This window comes from Leucoraja erinacea, chromosome 29 (assembly GCF_028641065.1).
Source record: "Leucoraja erinacea ecotype New England chromosome 29, Leri_hhj_1, whole genome shotgun sequence".
In the NCBI taxonomy this organism is placed as follows: Eukaryota; Metazoa; Chordata; class Chondrichthyes; order Rajiformes; family Rajidae; genus Leucoraja; species Leucoraja erinaceus.
The window spans coordinates 13,318,683-13,340,083 of record NC_073405.1 but is presented as its reverse complement, the minus strand read 5'-3'; the positions used below and the strand labels follow the sequence as shown (position 1 = coordinate 13,340,083).

At 41.2% G+C, this 21,401-nt stretch overlaps 1 protein-coding gene across 1 annotated transcript in view; it reads right to left on the bottom strand.

Annotated features, from left to right (window-relative positions):
* LOC129711184 (A disintegrin and metalloproteinase with thrombospondin motifs 6-like) overlaps window positions 1-21,401 on the bottom strand; it is a 187,662-nt gene that overhangs the window by 59,919 nt on the left and 106,342 nt on the right. The window contains exons 10-13 of the mRNA XM_055658645.1: window positions 9,518-9,664; window positions 4,696-4,837; window positions 2,445-2,552; window positions 287-432 (exon numbers count right to left, since the gene is read on the bottom strand). Of these exons, the coding sequence (XP_055514620.1) occupies window positions 287-432; window positions 2,445-2,552; window positions 4,696-4,837; window positions 9,518-9,664 (543 nt within the window). The remainder of the gene's footprint in view (window positions 1-286; window positions 433-2,444; window positions 2,553-4,695; window positions 4,838-9,517; window positions 9,665-21,401) is intronic.

Genomic DNA, 21,401 nt, shown 5'->3' with positions numbered 1-21,401 from the left:
TTAAAAGAAAGAATTCAGATAGAAGGTACTGACCCGAAAGGTCGACTGATAACTTAATTCCACGGTAGACAAAAATGCTGGAGAAAATCAGCGGGTGAGGCAGCATCTATGGAGCGAAGGAAATAGGCAACATTTCGGGTCGAGACCCTTCTTCAGAAGCTTCCACAAATTCCACAGATGCTTCTCAACCCGCTGAGTTTCTCCAATAATCTATTTGTTGTGGATAAAAAAATTAAACTGGCAAATTCTCAACTTGTTAAACATCAAGGCTTTGCTGTTAACGTACCTTGGACTGTCACATTGCCTGCCGGAATATGAAACTCCACCTCCACAGGTCCTGCTGCATTCTCCCCATGCTGACCAGGGTCCCCAAGCCCCATCTACTCCTTCTGGTCTACTGCCAAACGGGACACAGTCTCTTTTGTAGCACCACTGCGGCAGAAACTTGCATTTAAACTTTGGTCATTATAATCAGGCTAACACAATTTTATTAATTCAATTGAATTAATGTTATCACATTCACCTTTGCTCTATTTATTGTACCCGAGTTTGACTAAATTGTATTTATGCATGGTATATCTGATCTGTTTGAACAGCATGCAAAACAAAGCTTTTCATTGTATCTCGATACATGTGACAATAGTAAAGTTATACCTAAACTGCAGACAGTTGACACGTTACGTCACAATATATCTTGCAAATTTTATATTTTATGAATACAATCCTTTCCATGGTCAATAATATCCCACAGTAGCTCACAGGTATTTAAGTACTTCAAAAGTATACTGTAGCAACCACTGTAATGTATATTGACATTTTGCAATTTTCATGCAATTGCTTTCTTTTAGGTAACCTCTTTCTTGGGAGACTGGGCTAGCTGATTTCCCTTTTCATTATTTTACTGATCAACAGCTTCAAATTATAATTTTATTGATAGAACGAAGCTGCTTGAAAAATGGAGGGATTATTGTGGGCATGATATCAAATAATGATGAGAAGAAGCTAGATTGAGAACCTCATGACCTGGTATCAAGACCACAATCTTTCTCTCAATGTCAGCAAGGCAAAGGAGATAGTGATCGACTTCAGGAAGCGAAGTAGAACACCTATCCTGGTTTGTATTGACAACGCTGAAGTAGATGGTTGAAAGGTTCAAATTCCTAGGAGTAAATATCACAAACAACTTGTCCTGGACCACATGTCCTGATTATAATGATTGAAGCAATACCTCTACTTTTTTAGAAACGTTCGGCATGTCGCAAACAACTCTCATCGAGAGTCATAGAGCCACTGACCAACATGTCCTATCTACAATAGTCCCACCTGCTTACATTTGGCCCATGCCCCTCAAAATCCCTGTCCTATCCATGTACCTGTCTAAATGTTTCTTAAACATTGCAATACAAGATACATTTATTTGTCACATGTGCCAGTTCGCATAGTGAAATTAGATAACCATACAGCCATACAATAAAAATAAAGAACACAACACACGATAGAGTTAAACATAAAACATCCCCACACAGCAGAATCAAAGTTTCCCACTGTGAGGGAAGGCACCAAAGTCAGTCTTTTCCTCTAATGTTCCCCAATGTTCACCCGTGGTCGCGGCCTCCCCGAGCCTTCCGCAGTGGCCACTACGGGCGGCCCGATATTCAGTCCCGCTCGCCGGGGTGATGTAAGACCGGCGTCGGGGCTGGGGGACCTCCTCAGCTGGCTGGACATCAGTGTCGGCCACCTCCTACCGGAGTCCACGGTTCCCAAAGTCCGCAGGCCGCGCCGGGCGGAGATGCAACACTGGCGGCCTTCGGCAAAGGGTCCCAGAACACCGCAATGTTGTTCAACGCCGGCCGCGTTGGAAGCTTTCCCAAACCGCAGCTCCACGATGTTGGAGCAGCGTCCCAAAGCTCCGGAGCTCCAAATGGCGATCCAGGTAGGCACCGCCCGCTCCGCGGTGAATTCAGCGCTGCGCCGCCGCTGTTGCAGCTCTGGTTCGGTTTCCGGTCCCCGGCAGGAAAGGCCGCTCCAATCCAGGTGGTAGGCCGCGAGGTGGGGGGCAAGGATACGACTCAGAGAAATAGTCGCATCCCCGCCAGGAAGTGACTGGGAAACAGTTTCCCCCTTACCGTACCCATCAAAGTTATATCACTGATTTTGAACCTTCCTACCTCAGATCCCACCACACCACCTTTTGCATCGTAACAATGGCCTGATCTGGCCACTTGCCAATCTAATCTCTCAAGCAACCTTGGAAGCTACAACAGGAGGCAAATATTTAATTAAGAAATTGTGCAATGCCCATTCAGTTAAAGTCTACAGCAAGATAGGAGAAGGGGAAGCAGAAATGGTGATGGTTATTGGCACCCCACCTGAAAACCGTGAAACACCTTTTGGTGCATTAACATTTTTGGGTTCCAAATAAAAAAAGTATCAAAAGTACTCACCCCTTTATCAATGGTATTGGATTGGCACACGGTTCCCTCAGCAGCTGGAATGCTATTGGTAATACAACGATTGCTTTTACTAAGACACCATAACTCACTGCATACCTCCTACAAACAAAATATTAATAAGAAAGCATCAAGAATCAAGAACAATCCTTTAAAAGCTTAGGAAAATATTAATTATTGCCTAAATAATTATTTATTATATTAAATAATGTAATTATATACCTTTACTCGGTAAAGAACAATCCCCTTCTGAAATGAGAGGTGCGGAAAGGGTATACCTGCACCCCAGTGGGAACTAATGGTGCAAGCGCTTTGGAGGGGAGAGTAGAACTAAAATAGCTCATCTTTATTTGATCATTATACTCTGGGTTGCTGGATTGTGGATACAGAATATATTTAGAAATAGTTTTGTTTTTAATGACATGCAAACTTTATAAAATTAATCCCGAATAGACCGCAAGGAGAACATTTCATAGATGTGTTTAATAAATTAAAAGCAATATGTTCTTATTGAGCAAATATTTCATTTAACAGTCTGGATTGTTAAAATAGAGACAAGGAAGGTCAGTGTTGTTGGATTCCAATTGTTAGAGTTTAGCATAAATCTGTCATAATGCCGTTGTCTTCACTTTGGTGATGAAATCAAAGTGGCTCTCTGCTTATGGTTGTAAAATGAGTGCTCTTGAAAAGAGCTTTCAAAACAGGCTTTATTTTTAAGTAAATTAAAAAGCACGACACCTATTATTAAGAAAACTTTTTTTTTGGTTTGAAGAGTCCTTAAGATCGAGCCTTAAACAAACTTTGTGTGGATTGGAACTAACCTTCACTAAAGTGCGGTTCCCTATATCATTTCCTTTCAATGATTTGTGATTTTGGTCTGTATTTCCAGGTCTGCAGAGGAATACGTTGTGAAGTATGCTGTTTCCAGTGCACCAGAACACTTAAATGGAGATGAACTACTTTAGTTCTACTGTCTCCTCCAATGGTCTTGCACCATTAGCTACCACTGGAGTGGATATACCTTTCCCTCATCCCTCATTTCAGAAAGAGATTTCTTTACTTAGTATGCGAGCAATAATTAAAAATTCAGCTTACTTTCAGCTATAGGTGTACAATATATAACAATGTGCAATATTTTATTGACTGGAGAATGGATTCTCCCTCATATTGAGATTATAAATAAAAAAATAATTTAGGAAACCTTAATGTGATTGAATTTGAATTTAAGTTATAAAGGGAGCAGGGTCCTCATATTAGACATCTGTCTACATGAAATAAAAAATATAAACAGATTATGGCGACAAATAGAAATATAGAAAATAGATGCAGGAGTAGGCCATTCGGCCTTTCGAGCCTGCACCGCCATTCAATATGATCATGGCTGATCATCCAACTCAGTATCCTGTACCTGTCTTCTCTCCATACCCCCTGATCCCTTTAGCCACAAGGGCCACATCTAACTCCCTCTTAAATATAGCCAATGAACTGGCCTCAACTATCTTCTGTGGCAGAGAGTTCCAGGGATTTACCACTCTCTGTGTGAAAAATGTTTTTCTCATCTCGGTCCTAAAGGATTTCCCCTTTATCCTTAAACTGTGACCCCTTGTCCGGGACTTCCCCAACATCGGGAACAATCTTCCTGCATCTAGCCTGTCCAACCCCTTAAGAATTTTGTAAGTTTCTATAAGATCCCCCCTCAATCTTCTAAATTCTAGCGAGTACAAGCCGAGTCTATCCAGTCTTTCTTCATATGAAAGTCCTGACATCCCAGGAATCAGTCTGGTGGACCTTCTCTGTACTCCCTCTATGGCAAGAATGTCTTTCCTCAGATTTGGAGACCAAAACTGTACACAATACTCCAGGTGTGGTCTCACCAATACCCTGTACAACTGCAGTAGAACCTCCCTGCTCCTATACTCAAATCTTTTTGCTATGAATGCTAACATACCATTCGCTTTCTTCACTGCCTGCTGCACCTGCATGCCTACTTTCAATGACTAGTGTCCCATGACACCCAGGTCTCGTTGCATCTCCCCTTTTCCTAATCGGCCACCATTTAGATAATAGTCTACTTTCCTGTTTTTGCCAGCAAAGTGGATAACCTAACTTTGGCCACAACTGTTAAGATTGCATTTATGAAAGTTTCAACATATAGTAAAAAGGAGAAAAAAAAATTCTATAGCATTGTTTGCTACAAAAGATCAGAACAATTTCCTATTTTCAAAGTAAAGGAGCGACACTCTACCCCATATTTACACTGGCGTGATTTGACTCCATATTGGAAACGGCATTGCTCATCTGCATCATACACCTGGCCTGGGGCCAGAGTCGGGTAGAAGAACTCCTGTTTTGGGGGTGTATTGATGAGACATCGACCATGTCCTGAACTGACCGAAACAAGAACATTTTATTATAAAAGATAAACCGATGAATTACCCGCTAAAATGAAATGTAGTCAAATAAAATTAAATGGATAAAGACACCAAGTGCTAGAGTTACTCAAAGTGCTATCCCTGGAGAACATTGATATGTGACGTTTCAGGTCGGGACCCTTCCGCAGAAAGAATCCTCAGAAGGGTCTCGACCCGAAACATCACCTATTCATGTTCTCCAGGGATGCTTCCGCAAGCACTTTGTATCGTTTTTTGTAAACCAGCATTTGTTTGTTTCTTGTTTCTACAAAATGAAAAGAATGGCAGATAAAATAAATCAATTCAGAAAATAAGTCTCCAAGCAATATCTTCAATTATTGCTGTCCCTGTTAATTGAATGAATTTGATTAAAAAAAAAAATCAATTTATTGCAAAAACCTGATATTTTCAACTGATATTTGTCTGGAAATTTAATTGCATAATTATGTTTTTTTAAATAGAATCATACAACTCTTAAACCTTTTCAGAATGAAATACAAAACAATCAATTCTCGGTTGTTTCCAAATTAAGGGCAAATGGGGATGAAGCAATGTTATTTTTTGAACATTGGCAAAGTCGTATTGTAGATGCCTATAATGGGCAACATGGTCATCCCAGTGCAGGACTAGATTAAGAAGGATCCCAATCCGAAATGTCACCTATCCACGTTCTCCAGGGATGCTGCCTGTCCCACTGAGTTATTCCAGCACTGTGCTTTCATTTTGTAAATCAGAATTTGCCAAGATAAAGGATGGTCTGAATATTCAGCCTTTTAAATTTTATAATAATTTCTGTTGTTTGAAATATCCAATTGTGCATTGCCATTTGTTATGTATATTTAGGCTTCAAATATTTGTTCACTGCAAATGAACAATAAATGAGTGCATAATATCTTATTGTATGGGCTTGATATGGTCAATCACAAAATCTTTAGATACAAGGAACTGCAGGTGCTGAGTTTCCAATCCTCTGCAAGAAATGACATGGGATCAGAAGGTGTAGAATCGTTGTGAGTAGAGATAAAAATACCCTGATTGGAGTTATATACTGACCTCCAAATAAATAGTAACCAGGAAATAAGGTACAAATTACATGAGGAGAGAGAAAAGGCATGTAATAAAAGCAATGGGTACAGTGGTCTTGGGATTTCAATATACAGGAAAACTGGGAAAATCAGTTTCATACTGAATCCTAAGAGTGCCTATGAGATGGTTTTTAGAGCAGCTCATGATGAAGCCCATTAGGGGTAAGGGAATTCTGGATTTGTTGTTTAGTTTAATTTAGATATACAAAGCAGAAACGCCCTTATTCCCACTGAGTCTGCCCAAGACTAGTGATCCCCGCACATTAACACTACCCCACACACACCAGGGACAATTTTACATTCATACCAAGCCATTTAACCTGCAAACCTGTACGTCTTTGTAGCGTGGGAAGAAAACCGAAGATCACGGAGAAAATCCATGCAGGTCACAGTGAGAATGTACAAAGTCCGTACAGATTGTGGAGTGATTCCAGAAGATTGGATGACAGGCGGAGACAAAGATGGTTATAAAGTAGACCTATTCTGGTTTTTGGGCAGTGACTAGTGGTGCTCCGTAGGGGTTGCTGTTGGGTCTGCTACTTTTCAAATTAAATATTAATTATCTAGACGATTAAATTGATGGCTTTGTGGTCAATTTTGTGAATGGTATGAAGATAGGTAATGGGGCAGGTAGGGTTGAGGATACAGGGAGTCTACATAAGGACTACAAATTCTACAAATAGAATACAGCATAGCAAAGCCATAGGACGCATTCTGGTAAAATGAATAAAGGTGTAGACTATTTGCTAAATGGTTGGAGGCTTCAGAAATTGGAGGCTCAGAGGAACTTGGGAGTGATGGTGTAGAATTCCCAAAAGGTTAATTTGCAGGATGAGTCAGTAGTAGAGGACCAGAATATAAAAATAAGGATGTCATGCTGAGGCTTTATGAGGTACTGGTCGTACAGTTCTGGGCCTGTTTGGGACTGGAGTTTAGAAGGATGACTGGGCATCTTATTGAGACTTAATAAATAATGAAAGCCTGGACAGAATGAATGTGGAGAGGATGTTTCCAGTAGTGGGAGAGTCTAGGACCAGAGGGCACAGCCTCAGAATAAACGGATGTACCTTTACAATGGAGATGGAGGAATTTCTTTAACGAGAGGGTGATGTATCTGTGGAATTCATCACCACAAATTGTGGTGTGGGCCAAGTCTTTAGGCATTCAACATGGATTTGTGCCTGGAAGGTCGTTTGACTAATCTTCTTGAATTTTTTGAAGAGGTTACTAGGGAAATTGATGAGAGTAAAGCAGTGGATGTTGTCTATATGGACTTTAGTAAGGCCTTTGACAAGGTTCCTCATGGAAGGTTGGTTAAGAAGGTTCAATTGTTGGGTATTAATGCAGGAGTAGCAAGATGGATTCAACAGTGGCTGAAGGGGGGATGCCAGATAGTAATGGTGGATGGCTGTTTGTCAGGTTGGAGGCCGGTGACTAGCCTCAGGGATCTGTGTTGGGTCCACTGTTGTTTGTCATGTACATCAATGATCGGGATGATGGTGTGGTAAATTGGATTAGTAATTAGTAAATTGGATAAGTATGCAGATAATACTAAGATAGGTGGTGTTGTGGATAATGAAGTAGATTTCCAAAGTCTACAGAGAGATTTAGGCCATTTGGAAGAATGGGCTGAAAGATTGCAGATGAAGTTTAATGCTGATAAGTGTGAGGTGCTACATCTTGGCAGGACAAATGAAAATAGGACGTACATGGTAAATGGTAGCGAATTGAGGAATGCAGTTGAACAGAGGGATCTAGGAATAACTGTGCATAGTTCTCTGAAGGTGGAATCTCATGTAGATAGGGTTGTAAAGAAAGCTTTTGGTGTGCTAGCCTTTATAAATCAGAACATTGAGTATAGAAGTTGGGATGTAATGTTAAAATTGTACAAGGCATTGGTGAGACCAATTCTGGAGTATGGTGTACAATTTTGGTCGCCCAATTATAGGAAGGATGTCAACAAAATAGAGAGAGTACAGAGGAGATTTACTAGAATGTTGCCTGGGTTTCAGAAACTAAGTTACAGAGAAAGGTTGAATAAGTTAGGTCTTTATTCTTTGGAGCGCAGAAGGTTAAGGGGGGACTTGATAGAGGTCTTTAAAATGATGAGAGGGATAGACAGAGTTGACGTGGATAAGCTTTTCCCATTGAGAGTAGGGAAGATTCAAACAAGAGGACATGACCAGAATTAAGGGACAGAAGTTTAGGGGTAACACGAGGGGAAACTTCTTTACTCAGAGAGTGGTGGCTGTGTGGAATGAGCTTCCAGTGGAAGTGGTGGAGGCAGGTTCGATTTTATCATTTAAAAATAAATTGGATAGGTACATGGATGGGAAGGGTTTGTAGGGTTATGGTCTGAGTGCAGGTAGATGGGACTAGGGGAAAATAAGTGTTCGGCACGGACTTGTAGGGCCGAGATGGCCTGTTTCCGTGCTGTAATTGTTATATGGTTATATTTTTAAAGCAAAGATTGATAGGTTCTTGATTAGTAAGGGTGTCAAAGATACGGGGTGAAGGCAGAGAATCAGGTTGGGAGGGAAAAATAGATCAGCCAATTGAATGTCGGAACAGACAATGGGCCGAATGGCCTGATTTCTGCTCCTATCAGTCACTGAAAGTAAGCATGCAGATACAACAGACAGTGAAGAAAGCTAATGATCTACATTGCGAGAGGATTTGTGTTTAGGAGCAAGGAGGTCCTATTGCAGTTGTACAGGGCCCTTGTAAGACCGCACCTGGAGTATCGTGTGCAATTTTGGTCTCCTAATTTGAGGAAGGACATTATTGCTATTGAGGGAGTGCAGCATAGGTTCACCAGGTTAATTCCTGGGGTGGCGGGACTGACCTATGAGTAAAAATGGGCCGACTGGGCATGTATTCACTGGAATTTAGAAGGATGATTGGGTATCTTATGGAAACATATTAGATTCTTAAAGAATTTGACAAGTTAGATGCATGAAAATTGTTCCTGATGTTACGGGAGCCCAGAACCAGGGGTCGCAGTTTAAAAATAAGGGGTAGGCCATTTAGGACTGAGATGAGGAAAAACCTCTTGACCCTGAGAGTTTTGAATCTGTGGAATTCTCTGGCACAGAATGCAGTGGAGGCCAATTCACTGGATGTTTTCAAGAGAGAATTAGATTTGGCTCTTAAGGCTAAAGGGATTAAGGGATATGGGGAAAAAGCAGGAACAGGGTACTAATTTTAGATGATCAGCCAAGATCATATTGAATGGCTTGAAGGGCCGAATGGCCTACTCCTGCACATATTTTTCGGTCTTATGATCTTCTGAATCAGTCTGAAGATGGGCCCTGAACCAAAATATCACCTATCCATGTGCACCACCGTCATGCAGATGCTTGTTTCTCTATGCTGCCTGACCCGCTGAATTACTTAGGCATTTTGTGCTCCAATTCAAAATGTACTTTTTATATAAAGGCAAAGACATAACTTAATAAGTGAACTACAATTGAATTAGCTGTTCCATTTAGCATTTGAACACAGCATGGACCCTGACAGACACCTGTTTAATATTTGCTTTTAAGTGTTACCCTATTTTCTGACTCCTTACTCCAAGAAGCTGGTGATGTAATCCCTGCTGCATGTTGACCAGATGAAAGGATTAGTTTTCACTGTGATATGAGCAGCCATCAACTTTGCTGCTTCCTGACCTCTTGGACCACAGGAGTTTCCAACTCCATCATGATTCATTCCAAAACTGAAAAAGGAATAAAGATCAGTAAAATCAGATATCTGGATATCCATTACATGGCAAATACACAAAAGTATTAATCTTTTTAATTACTTTATTCTTGATGTATACATTTGCAAAGTTTCCTGGCAACAATAGGGAGAAAAATGGATTGAAATTTGGTACACTGGACTTCTAGCTTATTTCAGTTTCACTTGAACTCGTACTTGAAGATCAAACACAAACAGGGACTCCAAAGAGCAAAATATTTAGGATTGAATGTGCAAGTGAAAAGTTCCAAGGTACCACTAGGATATGTTCTCATGATCCTGGGAGATATTTATGTCTCAACAAAACGTAAATAATTAGTCATTTATTTTTATTTGCTTATTGTTTTGGGAATTTGTTGTACATGAATCAGCAGCTATGTTTATCTACATTAGTGTTTAAGAAGGAACTACAGATGCTGGGAAATCGAAGGTACACAAAAATGCCGGAGAAACTCAGCGGGTGCAGCAGCATCTATGGAGCGAAGGATGCTGCTGCACCCGCTGAGTTTCGCCAGCATTTTTGTGTACCTTTTATCTGCATTAGCCCTTGTTCTCCAGAAATCTCCTGTCTGTTCCAGAACAGGTACAATGTATGTACAACATCTACTCTTCAATGTACAAAATTACCCAGATACGTCTTAGAAAAAATGCTATCAATCCAATTCAGCAAAATGCCTCTTACACCATCATTGGGTGATGCCATACACGGTGTGATAAAATGACACCAAGTCATTAATGACATACCAGGACCACTGAGTCCATACCTCATTATTTAGTTCATTTTATTTTACTATTGTCACATATATGTGACAATAAACTAAATAATATACCGAGGTACAGTGAAAAGCTTTTGTTTGCTTGCTATACAGTCAAAAAGACTATACACGAATACAGTCAAACTGTCCACAGTGCACAGATAAGGATACAAGGTACAACATTTAGCGCAAGATAAAGTCTAGTGCAAGATAGATCAAAGGCTTCAAATGTTAGGCCAGGATCGCACTCTAGCTGATGGGAGGACCGTTCAGTTGCCTGATAACAGCTGGGAAGAAACCGACCCTGAATCTGAAGGGATGCGTTTTCAGACTTCTGTACTCTTGCCTGATGGGAGAGGGGAGAAGAGGGACTGACCCAGGGTGAGACTGGTCCTTTACTTTGCTGGCGCAGCAAGGTAGCCTGAGTGTAGATGTAGTCAATGGAAGGGAAGTTGGTCTGCGTGACGGTCTCAACTACGTCCACAACTCAGCAATTTCTTGCGGTCCTGGATGGAGCTGTTCCCCATCCAGGCTGTGATACATCCCGATTAAATGCTTTCTATGGCACATCTGTAGAATCACGTGAGAGTTGTTTGGGCATGCTGAAGTAGAGGCATTGATGTACTTTCTTGGCCTTAGCCTCAATGTGGCTGGTCCTGGACTAATGGCTGATGATATATCCTTGATTCGAATTAAAAAATGTGGTATAAAATGAATTCTAAAACAGAAAATAAGAGCAGTGTTTGACCCACTGTGATCTTAAGGAGCCCTCATAACATGGTCCATGAACATGAAACTACTCCATTGATAGGAGTTATTTGGAAGTCCAGTTCTCGAAGAAATAATTTACAATCAGCATAAGGTTCCAACATTGCTGATAAAAGGAAACTCATCAGAAACAATTATGGGATTAATCATTAAATTTCTAAAATTTGTGCAATGTTAAATAGCCTTGGCACGGGACTAAATTATTAGTTAACAAGTATGTTATATTCCTGGAAGCACATGGAGCACAATATAATGGAAAAATGGTTCTTCAGTTTGGTTCCAACAGGTCTGTATTTATTTTGTCTGTTGTTAATGTTCAGATGCAACATTATCTAGTAATAGAAAGCCCCAAGTTAAAAAAATCTCAATGTATAATATTAGTTAAAAATGCCTCTGACATTTTTCTGATTTCTATGGACGTAGTTTGTTTGAGGGAGAATTAAACCAGGAACTGTGCTGTTAGATGAGTGCCGAGTTGATATTCGTTCATGCTCCATGTATCCCATGATTCAGTTTCATTTCGTGTTGATACTGGCCGTGTGAAAATCAACAGTTGTTTCTCAGAACAGTTGATCCAAATTTAAATATTTTCTTGGAGGGCTTTTCCAAAGTTTTGAGAAAAGGAAGGTTGGTGTTATCCATAAACATGTTATTATCTCCTGCAACACAATGGCGGGCAGGGCAAAGTAGAAAAATATATGAGGTTCTTGGTTCCAGTGAACTAAAACACTACCTTTCATCATTCTCATAGTGGTGTTTATTTACACATCTGCAATGGCATGGAGCAATAATCTGAATGTTGCCAGTGCAAGCAAAGTGTTCCGGCTGTGCTCCCCAAGATTTTCCAGAGCAATTTTGGACCTGATTTATGATGGATTTTACTTATTTTGGCTGGGTGTCAATAAAATGTGGACAATAAGCAAAATTCTTGACTGGTTCCAAAGGAGACGATCATGAGTAGGTTACCATTCACAGAAGATGACAATCTCACTGTTCCAGTGGCCCAGGTATGAACATGACCTCTGGTGCTTGGGGCATGGCATTTGCATGCTCTCTTACTGCTCTGCTTTTCTCCCAGATCCCAAAAACATGCTGTCAATTATCCCTTGCATGTAGATCAATGGTAGAGTCTGGAAAGAGTTGATAGGACTGTGGGGAGAGTAATATGGGATTAGTGTTTGATGACTGGTCTCATTGCTGAAAGGCCTGTCTCTGTGCTTTATGACTCAATAACTCTCAGAAAATATGGAGTTCCTCCTGGAGGCAGTGTCATTCGGATGGAAAAAAACACGTATTTTCTTTTGACTGAGACAGAAATGGCAGAAGGTGAGAAAGCATTCAGTAGGTTTGTTGTTTTACTTGTCTCCTCTAATTCTTCATCGCTCCTGGCACAGATGAATTTCAAAAAACTTGCATTAATTTCCCGTTAGTGAAAATGTCTGGTGCTAATACAGACTCCCACTGTTGACCATTTCTGGATGTCCATCAATACAATGGAATGGAAATGGTAGCTTCTTTTTAAGATATTGATCACTTTGTCAGTTTTGTGTCACTGGACAGCCATTGAGAGGTGCATTAATGACCTTGTGGCGGCCCCTGGTGGTTAGCCATGCGTGGTGCAAACCCTCGGCTCTAGGGGTTGGGTCACGTGACTTGGTTTGGCGGGAGGCGCGGGTCACGGGGCTCCCCTGGGGTATATATAGGGTCGGGAACGCCCGTGCCCCTCGTTGTGGTTTTAGGAGCTGCACTATGTATTACGAATAAAGAATTCCTTACTTGACAACTCGTGTCCCGTTTCATTGGTGACCCCGACGGTCCAAAATAGGCATTTTTGGATCACAATAATGGACGCCGCCAGCGCTCAACCCGCCTTTGCCGCAGACCAGGCCCAACAAAACGCGGTTGCACTTAAGCTGCTGGTCTTCTGGACCTCGCAGCCCCAGGTGTGATTCCAGCAGGCCGATACTCAATTCCACGTCCGCAGGATAACAGCCAACGACACCCGCTACTTCTATGTGGTCGTTGCGCTCGACCAGGAGACGGCCGGTCGGTAGGTGCCTTACCTGCGCGAGCAGCCAGTGCCACAAAAATACGAAGGCCTCAAGGCGCTGCTTCTCCGCACCTTCGGGCTCAGCTGCCTGGAGCGTGCGGCGCGGATCCTCCACATGGGCGGGCTCGGCGACCGTAAGCCATCGGTCCTCATGAGCGAAATACTCACGCTCATGGACGGCCACTGGCCCTGCCTGTTTTTTGAATACGCCTTCCTAGAGCAGTTGCTCGACGATATCTGCCTGCTCCTCTCAGGGGTGAGTTTCGATGAACCCCTGCAGCTAGCGGAACGCACCGACAAGCTGTGGCTGGCCAAGCGGCAGGGCGGAGATTCGCTCGATCCGGTGTCGACTGCGCCTTGGAAGGCACAGTGACCTAATGCAGCGCGCACCGTGGGCTCAGCTGAGTCTCTTGCTCCGGGAGAAGCCGGTAAGAAGTCGTGCTTCCACCAACAACGCTGGTGTTCTGCGGCCCGCCAATCCCGCACGCCCTGTTCGTTATCCACGCGTGGTACGAACCCTTGGCTCTAGGGGTTGGGTCACGTGACTTGGTTTGGCGGGAGGCATGGGTCTCGGGGCTCTCCTGGGGTATATATAGGGTCGGGAAGGCCCGTGCCTCTCGTTGTAGTTTTGGGAGCTGTACTGTGTATTACGAATAAAGAATTCTTTGCTTGACAACTCGTGGCCCACTTCAATCTTTCACATCAGATTGGATCACATGTTAGTGACATATTGATAATGGAGTTAAATAATTGTCTACACGTTATATCCTTGTAAATATAAATTAATTGAGAATACGTTAACTGTTTTAATTATGAAAATGTCCAAGTGCTTAAAAATGGCTTTTTAGGTCAAACAGCATGAACCCATTGAACACGCTAAACAGTTCCTTTTCAGTATCAATTAACCAAAATAGTTGGTTCAGCACTCTGTGGAAGTTCCACTATGTTTTATACCTCAAATAAATAGTACAATATTAAGCTAAATCACACTTGATTCAGTCCATCACCTGGACTTAGTCATTATACTCTCCTTGGTGTATTAATATTTTGTAGGCATTTTAAAATGCCTCTGGACGACAAGTTGGCACATCTGCCTAACAGTGCTAGAGACCTGGATTCGATCCTGACTACGGGCGCTTGTCTGCACGGAGTTTGTACGTTTTCCCCGTGACATGCATGTGTTTTCTCTGGGATTTCCAGTTTCCTCCCACACCCCAAAGACGTACAGGTTTGTAGGACAATTGGCTGGTATAATTGTAAATTGTCCCCAGTGTGTGTAGGATAGTGTTAGTGTGCGGGGATCGCTGGTCAGTGCGGATTCGGTGGGCCGAAGGGCCTGTTTCTTCGCTGCATTTCTGAACTAAACTAACTGATGAAGTTACATAGAATTGTTAACATTTATTTCAATAATTTCAAATACAATTGCAAAATTGATTTTAAACATTAAAACATAAAGAAATATTAATATATTTATAAAATGTGTTTAAAAAAATCATACATAAATAACTTAACCTAACCTTTGCATTTTGGCTGGGAAGCTCCATTTAAATGAGTTATTCTGATCCAATGCTAACTTTGGACATAGAGTTCAATGATGGATCATTACATCAGATGCATGAACATCTGTCATCCAGTTCCTGCTGGACTTTCAGTAACACCGCACAGGTTCAAACCATACAACGTGCAAGTGGCTGAATGCTGTGCTTCCTTTCACAACTGGTAGTCATAGCTAGCCTGTTGTCATGTAAACTTGGAACACAAATGACAAGTATTCTTCCAAAACATTTGCTAAGTAAGCCAACTGATATCAGAGATGCCGATTTGTCAATTCTGTATGGTAATGTGCAGATACACAAAGTATGATATAGCAATGTAGGTCGCCTTGACTACAGATGGAAAAAATCCTCTCGGGAGATGACTCATTTTATCCATTACAAATAGAATAGCCAAGCCATCTGATGCAAATGCTCACAAAGAACATGTCCAACCACCGATACCTAGCCATCAGCGACATCAACAGCCAATATGTAGCGCATATGAGTAGTTTAAAAAAAAACGGTTTCCGGCCTGTGATATATACCTTACCTGTGATATCTTCCTCACCTGTGAGGCCAAAATATCAGTCATTGGCATAAGGAATTGGATTCTGCTTTACATTTCATGCCTCAAAGGTGACCAATATTCAGAACATTTTCAAATTAATTTCTCACCTACAGTTTCATAGAAATTTGTACATAAGCGATCAAGGTGCCGAGTATCCACAACTTTGGAACTTTAAAATTTGCACTGCACGCATTACCAAAAACATAATTCAGACAATAGTACTGTTCTAATTATCTATTATCAACTGCAGCAAGGAACAACAGATTCTGGTTTACACCGAAGATAGACACAAAAAAACTGGAGTAACTCAGTGGGTCAGGCATATCTTTTCCATCTCTGGAGAAATGGAAAAGATATGCTGAACACACATACAACATAGATTCATGAGGTTAGTGTCTGAGATGGTGTGATTTGCAAGACATGGTTTCCAAAGCACAAAGCTGTGCTGACTATCCCAAATCAGTCCTCGTCTATTCATATACTGGTGAATCTTGTGCAGTGATATAAATTATTCTTGAATTGATGGATTGCCCATAGCATTGATTGAAAAGGTTTGTTCATCATTAGATAAACTCACAACCTAAAATTTTCAAAAATTTCAGAAAGGTGTACTCTCTATTTCGTTTAACTTCCATCATTTTGATGCAAGGATCCTGAATTAGCTGAATGCCAATGGTCTTTATAAGCTTGCCATTAGGAGATGACACTTAATGATGTTAGCTGGCAACGGTCATTTAGATCTAAAATCACTTTGGCTTGTCAACAGCCTTATGAGTAATCAGTGGCCTAAATGAAGTCAAGATTTCAAAGATGGCCACTCAATGACAATCAGTTGGAAGAGATTGTGCTTGCTTTTGTTGTTTAAACAGAAGTAATGCAGTGTATATGGCCTGCAACACATCCAAGAAGCTTTTGCAAAGCTGTTGATGCAGCACTTAAAGGAACGAAGCAGGGACAATTGAAATAGTTACTTTCCCCATGATTGCAGAATTTATTCCTTTTTATTTGAGGTCTGAGTACAATTTGGACAGCAGTCAAACTCCAGAGCAGGCACAACACTTCTAGATTCTGCAAAGGTCACTGCAGCCCTAAGCCCACTTTGTTTAACTTCAGGCTCAATTCAAACTGCCAAGAAGACATGAGTATTGCACAAGTATTAAGCATAAGATTGTAACATTGTTTGCCAAAGGAAACAATTTCATCTTTTTCCAAGAACTAACTGCCGGAAAGAGGTCTTGATTTTCATAAAAGTACTGCTCTTCCACATTCATGTACAACATTGATTTAATATAAGAAATATACCAAGTATTGCAGTAACTCAGTGGGTCAGGCAGCACCTCTGGAGATCATGAATAGGCAATGTTTGGGTTGGGACATGGAACATCATCTATTTATGTTCTCCAGAGATGCTGCACGACCTGCTGATTTACTCCAGCACTTTTTGTCTTTTTTGGTAAACCAGCATCTGCATTTCCTTGTGTCTCTATTAAGTTAATATCTGTTAATTAACTGATTATAATTGAGAAACGGCATTGAAAGTGCTTCTGAACCATCATGAGTCCTTAAAGATGTCCATGGTAATCAATATCCAATACACTTACAAGGATCACACAAATGCACATTAATTTCATATAGTAATCACAACACTTTAGCAGCAGTACAATATTATTACAGTATGGATGGATATAGGGACACTACAATAAGATTCGGCCACTGTTGAATACTACAATACTTATTTAGCATCAGAAAAACCTACATAACAGCAATGAAAACAAAGCTAGCATCAATCTGTCCGTTTTGCCATCACCAAGAAAAGCTCATCATCCTTTTCTTCTCTGAGTTAATAATCATCCTTCCAAATTCAGTATGTCAACAAATTTTCAGTATATCAATGATTTTCAGAAAGCCTTTGATAAGATGCTACACATTAGGCTGTTTAGGAAGATGAGAGCCCACAGTATTAAAGGACAGATAATAGCATGGATGGCAGAGGACAAAGAGTGGCAAGAAAGGGGGCTTTTTCTGGGTGGCTGCCAGTGACTAGTGTAGTGCCGCAAGGGTCGGTGCTGGGGCCGCTGCTCCTCACATTGTATATTAATGATTTGGATGAGGGGATTGAAGGCTTTGTGGCAGTTTGCGGATGATACGAAAATAGGTGGAGCGGCAGGTAGTGTAGAGAAAGCAGGGACTCTGCAGAAGGACTTAGACATGTTGGGAGAGTGGGCAGAGAAGTGGCAGATGGAATGTAGTGTAGCAAAATGTGAAGTCATGCATTTTGGTAGTAGGAATAAAGGCGTATTCTCTAAATGGGGTGAGATTCCAGAAATCGGAGGTGCAAAAGGACTTGGGAGTGCTGGAGCAGGATTCACAAAAAGTTAATCAGCAAGTCGAATCGGTTGTAAAGGATAGCAAACTCAACGCTAGCATTTATTTCAAGAGGGCCTGTATACAAAAACAGGGATATAATATTGAGGCTCTATAAGGCACTGGTAAGGCCGCATTTGGAATATTGTGAGCTATTTTGGACACCATATCTGAGAAAGGATGTGCTGGCTGTGGAGACGGTCCAGAGGATGTTTACAAGAATGGTCCCAGGAATGAGTAGCATAACCTATGATGAGCGATTGTCGCCACTATACTCGCTGGAGTTTAGAAGAATGATGGGGGACCTAATTGAAACATACAGAATAGTGAAAGGCTTGGATAGGGTGGAACGGCTTGGATAGGAGAGGATATTTCCACTAGTGGGAGAGTTTCGGACTAGAGATCATAGCCTCAGAATTAAAGGATTAGGAAGGAGATGAGGAGAAATTTATTTAGTAGGAGGGTGGTGAATCTGTGGAATTCTTTGCCACCGAAGGCTGTGGAGGCCAAGTCAGTGGATATTTTTAAGAAAGAGATAGATAGATTCTTGATTAGTACAGGTGTTATAGGTTATGGGGAGAAGGCAGAAGAATGGGGTTAGAAGGGAGAGATAGATCAGCCATGATTGAATGGCGGAAAAGGCGATGGGCCGAATGGCCTAATTCTACTCCTATTCCTTATGACCTTGTAAATAAGCCCAGACATACCATGTTTTTTTCCTTCTATTTTTCTTCCTATTGATCTGCCTGTTTATAACTTTTTAACATCCATTGCTGCAAATAATCCACAATAATTTAAAGAACTCAGAAGAAAAACGGATTTATTACTAATTTACACCAAGTGATTTAATATTAGTTGTTTACTACTTTTTGCTTTAATCTCATTCCTAAATGGTCAATCGTCCCACCAGGGGCGCAGCACATTTGGCAGCCTCGTCAATAGTCTGTCTATTTTTTCGTCTTTTCTTGTTATTTTTAGTGAGTTTTAAAAATATTCTCTGGTTTGTTGGGGGTGGGGGGGGGGGGGGGGGGGGGGGGGGGGGGGGAGGGTTAGGGGGTAGGGGGTCGGGGGAAACTTTTTTTCAATCTCTTACCCTGCCGGAGATGCGGGTCGTATCTCCGGTTGTTCTGCGACCTAACATCGTGGAGCTGGGGCCTTGCTCAGGTCTGACTTTGAGCCCCACCGCGGGATGTGGACCTATCATTGGAGCCGATCCCTCGCCTGGGATCGCTGCAACCGCGGCCTGCGGACTTTACCATCGAGAGCTCGCAGTCTCGGGTGAAGACCGTAGATGTCGGGAGCTCCATTAACGCAGAAGGTTCGACAAGCCCCTACCCAGGGTCAGATAGCTCATCGCGGGGAGCTGAGATTCCCCCCGATTCAGGAGCTCGATCGCCCCCCGACACGGAGGACCCGACCACCGGCTACAGGAGTAAGACTGTCCCGTCAATGGAAGGCTCGAGGCACCCGACCGCTGGAGAACAGATTTAACTTTTTTTTTCACCTTCCATCACAGTGAGGATTGTGGAGGAGTCACTGTAGCGGATGTTTATGTTAAAATGTATTTTGTGTGTTCTGTTGTTTTACTTGTATGACTGACTTGGCAAATGAAATTCCTCATATGTTGGTTAATAAAGCATTATTGTATTGTATTGTATTATCATACCTCTTTATCATCTTCCCCTTCATACAAGTACCTTGGGTTTGTGACAAATTTGTCAGGAGACTTTCAGAATGTCCCTGAAATGTTTTCTCGGTCTTCCTGGATGTCAGCACATGAGACGCCTTTCAACCCACAATGTCCATTCTCAACATCCTTCATGTTAACCAAATCACTCCTTTTCCTGCATATCTATATGCCTATTTAAAAACCTCTTAAATGTCACTGTCACATCAGCCTCCACCACCATTTTTGGAAGTGCATTCCAGGAACTCACCACTCTTTGTGTAAATAACCTGCTGCACACATCTCCTTTAAACATTACCCCATTCAGCCTCTTAAGTAGTGCACTTAATTCAGCAATCTGATGTCAGGCATCTAGGATGAGCATCACCAGACCCTAATGTTGGGGCTATTGTCCTGGGAGTGGATGTCGATATTAGTTCATTTACCCTACAAATAAATTTGAAAGGTTTTACAGAAATAGGATTTGTGCTGAGTCTCATGCTCTGAGGTGCTTGCAACAGATTGACCATGTATCTATCTGAAGCAAATTCAGGTTGTCTGTTCTTCAGTAAACTAAGGCTGGAGCCAGGTTTTGAATTGTAGGTCTTTAAACACATTTCTCTTCAGCCAGCCAAAGCCTATGTTAACTCACTGGAGATGGGTGCATTTTGCCTTTGATGACTGATTTCATCAAGAGATAGCTTCCAAGCTGTGGCAAGTGATCAACTATTTCCAGGATCCTGATGTGAATTGATTGTTAAAGGTGAGTGTGGCATAGCAGGTTCAGGTTGGTGCAGGATTTTTATGTCTGCCAGATGATTCCTGTAAGGTCTGCCTTTTTATAGACTCTAGCCCTTGCCTTGCAAAAAGGACTATATGACCTGCAAAAGTACATAACACTTGCCAACTAACATAAGAGATTCCAACTCAAACTATATTTTAAGCTACATACACCTTGCAAGATACTAATGAAACTGAATCAAGATTTATAATCTGGTTCAACTTGTCTGACTGATGTTTACACAAGGAGACTAGAATTGGCTCTGCAGTCTTGCAAATATGCATTAAAAAATGCTGTTGTGTAGATGGTTGAAATGGAATCGGAACAACTAAATACAATGTTTGCTGTTGCCATTATTTTAAATAGTTATTTGATTGCCACATAAGATTAAGTATAGGGGCAATAGTCAAGTATTTGCTTCAAAATCAAAGGCTTGAACTTTGAACAGATAATTTTTCACTCCACAGTTGGAGTTTAAAACCACATCTTTATAAGCATGTGAAGTTTTGTGATATTTCGTGAATCAGAATGAATTGTAAAGGTAAAATACTGTTTTGACTTTATGCCAATATTTAAAACAAATTCAAGATTGAATTTTCAAAATTCATTTTGGTCAAATTATTGAACTTTTTAATTACTTTTTAAAATAATTGTAATTTCTTATTTCGAACTGCTTTCATAATGTAGATACCACTTGGATCAGGAACAGTTTCTTGGATCAGGAACAGATTGTGGTTTCTTAGCTGAAATACAAGCACAAATGTGTTTATTGGAATTAAAGTCAACCCAGCTCATAATTGGCCAATCGACAGCAAACCGATGGAAGCTGTTTTCACCAATGCTGTCAATCAGCATTCACTCACCAACAGCCTGTTCACCAATGTCCAGTCTCGATTTCACCAGCACCACTAAGCTTCTAAACACAGAAGAGCTAAATTCCAGTTGAGTGAGCACGACTATCTGACATCAAAGCAAAACTTGATGGAAGAGAGGGCTGTTGTACCAATTTTCACAAAATATAAGAATTTTTGTTCAAGAAAGAATATTGCAACTCAATAACATGACTACCGAGCAAAGAGGTTAACAAGAATGGATTAATTCTATCCAAATTGTGTTATTCTTGCCTGCCTCAAATTGATGATTTGCAAAGGTTGATTTCAGCTGTCTAATTTTCCTGGAGAAAGATATACAATTGATTACCAAAACATACCACAAATACAAATTAAT